Consider the following 7,169-nt stretch of genomic DNA (forward strand, 5'->3'; position numbering starts at 1 on the left):
AACAATGAAAATTTAAGTTGAATAAAAGAACGAAATGTTGGGCATTCCACTGTAAAAATCAGTGTAAAGGTCAATGTAAAAAATATTGAGTGTTTTGAATGGGACTTAGTGCTGTCTTTGTTAAAACTGTTTTTATTAGTATTAAACTTTAATCATTTTAGAAACTGCAGGTCCTAGCCATAGAAACCATAATACTGATTTAAATTGATATTAAATTGATAAGTTAGAATGAGCTCATGCAACTTTACAACTTTACTATGAATATATTATTAGTTACTATTGGTCTGAAATCTGTATTGTACATTTGAATCCCCTGGAACATGATGATCTTACATAGAACATGATGCATTGCTTTGTTATTTAATTAACAATAAAAAAAATAACAATTTTGGAGAAAGTGGCTGTACAGATTTTTTCTTTTTTTTCACAGTCTTCCTTTAATAAACATTAATATAAGACAATATTGCAAAAACAGTTTACTGTCAAGCTGTTATATTCCTGTTATATATTTACTGTATAACATTCCTTAGAGTTGAAACACACTAGGCAATTTTCTGTGAACTCTATCAAGGCCAGCCTTTATATAATTCTATTATCACAGATATCTTTCATAAGGTCAATGCTTGGTATCAGTAACATTAATAAAAAGTGGAATCTAACAGACATCTGCTTGGTCTTGAAAGTCTCAAGGGCAGACTCTACTGATAGGTTTGTGCCTGTTCTGATGGCAGGTGAAGCATACCTTCATTCATTTTGTGAACTCATGACATACCCATCTGCTACATATGACATTGACATTAAAGGAATAAACATATTAAATATAAATTCTAAGAAATAAAAAAAATGACTAAGATCATTTAACAATAAAATTTTTTTTTTTTTAAGAATGTGCTCTTTTAAAAAATAAATACACAAAATCATTACTAGATTAGAATGCAAAGACTCAGAATCAGACAATCATATTAATGTCATTTACAAAATCCCCTAAACAATAAATAACAGGGAAGCAGAAGGGGAATTCACACTGTTGTTTTCCTATCAGATGAGGAATTGTCTCTGGTTCAGTGGAAAGATGTGGCACTTGTTTTTTGTTTTTGAATGTCATAATATGAAATGTACATTGCACTTCTGCCAGAGTTATTTCAAAAAGATTATTTTGATACTGGAGGTTTATTACAAGAGACAAACTCAAAGGTTAGGTTAATCCATATTGGTTTACAATAAGAGTACATGTATTTATAATGCAGAAATAACCAGCAGAACTTCTGCCAGGGTTATTTCAATAAGATTATTTTGATACTGGAGGTTTATTGCAAGAGACAAACTCATAGGTTAGGTTAATCCACAATGATTTACTAGAGTACATTTATTTATAATGCAGAAATAACCAGCAGAACTTTGGTGACAAACTTGGCTGGAAGACAAAAAGTACATCAGACTGTACCGTAATAGTTCAAAAGGCCCCTTCCCTTTGAACAACATATTTTAGGAGCTCTCTGTTATGAGAAACAAATGTGAAACTAAAATTGATTCTGGGTTACATACTAAAATGTCTGTGTTTTGTATGTTCAATTTCATACAGTTGATCCTGAAAGCCCCTGAATTTACCTAATATTATTTCTAATATATATGAAACATAATATCTTATGTAATATTGCAGCTGGTTTGAACAAAGCCTCAGGCCTTTTCATTTAAGCAGTGACAGTCAGTTATGAATCAATCAGATTCTCACTGCACCCTACAGCAGTTTCTAGAGAGATCTGATTATGTGTTAAGATTTGATCTGTCAAGGTTAATATAACATGACACGAAAGAATATTACTCATAACTACACTAGGAGATTAAGGTGTCTAAGAGTGGCTTACAGTGTTAATACATCTGCAAGTGTGATACTGTAATATAACCGTTTAATAAGTTAATATTGCGAAACTTGCTTTAGATACAATATTAGCAGTTCATTTGTTTTTCAAATGAACATAATTCCAAAAGAGCAACCACAGTCAAATCGTTGCTAATTAAGTGAATCATTGTTTGAATCGGTTGAATTAATGATTCAATTACTTACAGTCCCTGCCAGAACCAAGACTCAAATCTGTAACTTTTGGGTTACAAGTCTGACTTTCTAACCATGAGGCCATGACTGCACAACCGGGAAAAACAAGTATCCCAAAGGTACTCAGATGGTTTACTATTTCTGGTGGAAGAGGAGATCGATGCACACTGTAATGGATGATGTTGCTGGAGACAGGATGCATGTAAATAAGCAACTAAGCAACCGAACTGTCCATTAAAGATGTAATTATAACAACGTAGTGCTCCCAAAACTTATTCCGCTACAGTCTCAAAAACATGTTCTTCTTCTTCACAATAAGAGTACATATTTGATCTATAGCTGTTCACTCCTCTGGGTGTGTGTTCACAGTGTGATCACTTCGCACTGCTGTGTGTGTGTGTGCACTTGGATGGGTTAAATGCAGAGCACCAATTACAAGTAAGGGTAACCATACTTGGCAAATGTCACTACTTTCAAATAGTAGTAAGCCTACAAACAGTATTCAGTAGTAAGTAATAATAAGTAATTCAGTCCAATCAACTCTCTGCCAATCAGCTTCGAGGACAAACTGTTGACTATATAAGTAGACAAACACACATATCTACACGCCATGCCACAGCTACAACAGTGTTTAAACACAAAAGACTGAGGGTTTGAGCAGCTTGAGAAAGTGTAATGTTGCTATGTTTACTTTCTCAAGATAGGTTGTTGTTTATTTATTGTTTATTTGGATCTCCATTAGACTCACTGACCATATAAATGCTTTTTTTTTTGTACCTGTGATAAAAAAAAGAGATATAGGTGAGAAACCTTATCACTTTCTCATGGGAAACAAATTCTGACTTAAGTACATCTGCCAGTGGCAAACAGGAAGAAGCGGTGAAGGTTACTTATCTTACTAATCAAATGCAAAATCATCTTGTGAAAGAATTAACTCTTTCTTTCTGTACGTGTTCATGTTTACTGCTGGTGACAGAACATTCTGTATTTCTCTTAATCACTCTTTTGTACAACACACACGCACACACACACACAGAATTGCTCTCTTGGGTCATTGTGATAATAGTTTAATTTCCACACTGTCATTGTCCATCATAATCATACATACTGAGAGGGACATACATAGAGCTTTCCTGAGAAGACCACTGTGCTGAGGCAGCCGAAAACGGCCTAACGGTGATGAACAAAGAGCAGTGACCAGCATCACCAGGTCTCTGTCACAATAGTCCTAAAAACAAAGAGCCTGCTTTCCAGAAGGCCTGAGCACAATAAAGAGGCATGCATTCTTAGCTGTTGCTGTTTAGCTGAAGGGAGGTCAGTGGATATTTACGCTTGCATTGTGGTCATGTCTATGGACTGATAGTGGCCTGTCACTTAAAAAGCATCAGGACAGGAATGCCTCTGCCACGACGCCGATCCTCCTTCCTGGGCCAGGCTGCTTCTGAGCGGCCCGGCGGTGTGGGCCACATGAGTGCAGCAGGCACCTCTGCGCCTCGGGGAGTGTTTGTAGGCATGGCTCCCACCGGAGGAACCAGCAGCCTGGGTGCACGTGTGTCCCGCAGAGCTCTGGGCATCAACAGTGTGTTTTTGCATTGCCTTAGAAGCACCAGTGTTCCTGTGGTGACCCAGCCCAGAGATCAAGGCCACCAGTATGGCTTCGACAGCCTCAATACATGCCTCCTGGAGTACCGTGATAAAGTTCACGCTCTGGAGCAACTCAACCAACAGCTGGAGGAACAGATCAGACACTGCTTGGATCGGAAAGCCGTCAGTGCCGGGACATGGACTGGCCTGAAACAAGACTGGGAGGATGTTTATGTGCAGGTAGGAGGATGCTTTACAGGGTTGGATTAATACATCACACAGTGAAAATATAATTATTTTCTAATGGAAATATTGTTAACATCTTTTAAACTTTTTTTTATTTTTTTTTAAGATAAAGGTCTAGGATAAAGACAAAGGATAAATCTAAATCTATCATGAATCTATTCTTTTTCCCCAATAAAAATATCTTAGACTAAGTTCACTTTTCTAACCCCGCTGACAATTTTTGAATTAAACATAAGTCTAACAAACAGAATATATCTTCAGTTTAGTTTTCTTTTCTTATCCAATTAGCATGTTTTGTCTTTCTTAATTAGGAAGATGTATGGATTAATATATTGAATAAATTAAATAATATATAAAATATTAAATTATATTAAATTGAATGCATTAATTTATTATTAATATATAAAATTAATATATATTTTAAATGAACAGGGGATTAAAATATTATACGGTTTAAAAATTATATATATATATATATATATATATATATATATACATACATACATACACACACACACACACACACACACACACACACACAGGTGTACAAACTGACCTATTTCTTCTTTCTCAGGTCAGTGAGGCTATCTTGGACAACGCTCGACTTATGCTCCAGACTGAGAATGTTCAAGCCAATGCAGAGGACTTTAAAGACAGGTTTGAGTGTGATTAAAATAGAGCAACAGATTTTAATCATTTCCCTTCCTTTTATCTGCATCAGCAGATTTCTATCATTTGGTCTATAGTGTGTTTCTATGCATAATCGTGTAGGTATGAGAATGAGCAACCGTTCCGTAAAGCAGTGGAAGAGGAAATTAACTCTCTGTACAAAGTCATTGATGACGCAAACCTGACCAGGATGGACCTGGAGAATGAGATTGAGAGTATGAAGAATGAGCTGATGAATCTGGAGCAAAATCACATTGAGGTGAGATAAGAGCAGGTCAACAACAGAACCCTCTTTGTGAGGGAGATGTTTCAGTGGTAAATTAGCATCTTCTTCTGCTCTTCTTCAGGATGTTAAAGTGCTCTACAAGCAGTTATCCGGCCGTGAGGTTGATGAGCCAGATGCTCCCACTGAGAGCAGCCTGGACCAGATTCTAGCTTTCATCCGCTCCCACTGGGAGAAGGTCATTGAGAAGAACCGTGCTGAGACTGATGCCTACCTTGAGTGCAAGGTAAACCATTGAATATAAGCCTATATAGAGTATTTTATCACACAGTACTCTGCAATACTTGATTCTAAATGTTTTTGCACAATGACCAGCAAACTGACTGTTTTCATTCTGTAGTTTCTTTCATCTGACATAAAATACTTTCAAAACATTCATTTAATTTTCATTTAATGCATTAGGTATCTGGGACTTACAGTGAACTAGTGCAGGCTTACATCATTTATGAATCTTTTTCTTGAACACCAGATCTGCATATTAGAATGATTTCTGATGGATCATATGACACTAAAGAGTAATGACCCAATTTTACCATCAGGAATAAATTAAATTTTTAAATATATGAAAATAAAAAGCTTGTTACCTTGAATAAGAATATTTCACAATAGTTCTATTTTTTATATTGTAATAACATTTTTATATGATATATTTGTGAATGTGCAGCAAGCTGACAGTGTGAAGAGTAAGCTGAGTCGAGAGGAGGAGGAGCTTGAGAGTCTGAAGACTGAGTGCAATGATGCTGGGTGCAAGATTCAGAGTCTGCAGGCCGAAACCGAATCTATAAGAGCTCTGGTAGGACAACCTTCTCAAAGCAAAGTTCATAAAGCACAACAGTAGTAAATGCCATAGACTGAACTATGCATGATCCCTGCAGAAACGAGGCCTGGAGAATGCTCTCAACGACGCCAAGCACTGGCATGACATTGAGCTCCAAAACCTGGGCTCTGTTGTCAGAAAGCTGGAGGCTGAACTCAACGATGTCCGCGGCGACATCGAGCAGCAGCGCCGTGACTATGAAACCTTACTCGACAATAAGATGAAGCTGGAGACTGAGATCGGAACATATCATGGAATCCTGGACGGAGAGGAAAGCAGATTCTACTCTTCAACGTAAGGCTTGTTTTCAATCTGCTTACAACAGGAGGACAAGACTGAAGAAGTCCCGACTCAAAAGTCTTAACTTCTTAGAAAGCCTCCCTAGATTCAGTGTCCATGATCCCAGACCGATCTCTCAGATATCTCACAATGTTCTTCTATACTGCAGGTTCCACAGTGGTTCTTCAGTCCCTGAGGGACGAACTGAGCCCACATCTGGACCACAAAGCAGTCAGCAGACTGAAGGTACGGTTTCCATCTACAGAAAATACTTCTTAAATTATCTGATTGTATTGTGAGTAATAGGTTTAACATTAACAATGAAGATTAAACCAGTTTTGATGTTTTCTGTCAGGTTCTAATGCTCCCGGTGCTCCAGAAGAAAGCAAGCTGGAATGATATATTTGATTCATCTTTGCAGAAAGCTTGATTTTCATTTGTTTCTCTTCACTCGGAATCTATAGACTACATGATTACTGTGCAGGTTAGAAATAAATAAAATTAAGGCAAGAACTAAAGATGCACTCATAAATTATAGATTTTTATTGAGCATATAGCTAAGATTTTATATATAAAGACTAGCCTCTGAGATTCTATATTCTGGTCCAATGTGCTTATATCCTATTTGACTCCCACGGGTAGCAAAGCCAGAAATTATAGAGTGGGAAATACTAATAATTGACTATAGTCAAAACTGAAGCTCCTTAACAAGATAATAACACCTTGCGGTTATAATGACACGTCTATGAAACAGCCACTTAGACATTACTTCAAATCCATGTTATCGTCCTGAACTATCATTTCTTTGTTTAGGAAATCCTCAAATAGCAAGTTTACTGCATGCATGAGAAAGAAAGAAAAAGATCAAAGCTATAACAAAAGTCAATAGGTGGCTGACATTTCTAGTACAAACAAAAAAACATTTAAAAAAAAAAAAAAAAAAAAAAAAAATATATATATATATATATATATATATATATATATATATATATATATATTACTTTTTCATTTTTTTCTTAATATTTAATTAAAAGTGCAGTCATGCAACATTTTATGAAGTGACACTCTAGAATAGTATACTAAAATATAGTTGCATAAACAGATTTCCAACAGAAACTAAAAGATATTCATATTAAGGGTTATGCATTCAGCAGATACAGCAGATTTTATATCTATGGTCTCGTTGGGTCTCCAATGACAGAGAAGCATCCAGCACAGTAACGGGCCGGATTCATTGT

The 7,169-nt window shown here is 36.2% G+C and overlaps 1 protein-coding gene across 1 annotated transcript; it reads left to right on the forward strand.

Annotated features, from left to right (window-relative positions):
• Positions 1-3,333: 3,333 nt before the first annotated feature.
• Positions 3,334-6,449, forward strand: bfsp2 (beaded filament structural protein 2, phakinin). Its single transcript, XM_026206238.1, has 8 exons — positions 3,334-3,877; positions 4,458-4,540; positions 4,655-4,811; positions 4,900-5,061; positions 5,500-5,628; positions 5,711-5,946; positions 6,101-6,177; positions 6,287-6,449. Exons 1-8 carry the CDS (start codon positions 3,449-3,451, stop codon positions 6,328-6,330), a joined length of 1,317 nt encoding a protein of 438 aa, XP_026062023.1. The 5' UTR covers positions 3,334-3,448; the 3' UTR covers positions 6,331-6,449.
• The last annotated feature ends 720 nt before the right edge of the window (positions 6,450-7,169 follow it).

Source organism: Carassius auratus, chromosome 27 (genome assembly GCF_003368295.1).
Source record: "Carassius auratus strain Wakin chromosome 27, ASM336829v1, whole genome shotgun sequence".
NCBI classification, from domain to species: Eukaryota; Metazoa; Chordata; class Actinopteri; order Cypriniformes; family Cyprinidae; genus Carassius; species Carassius auratus.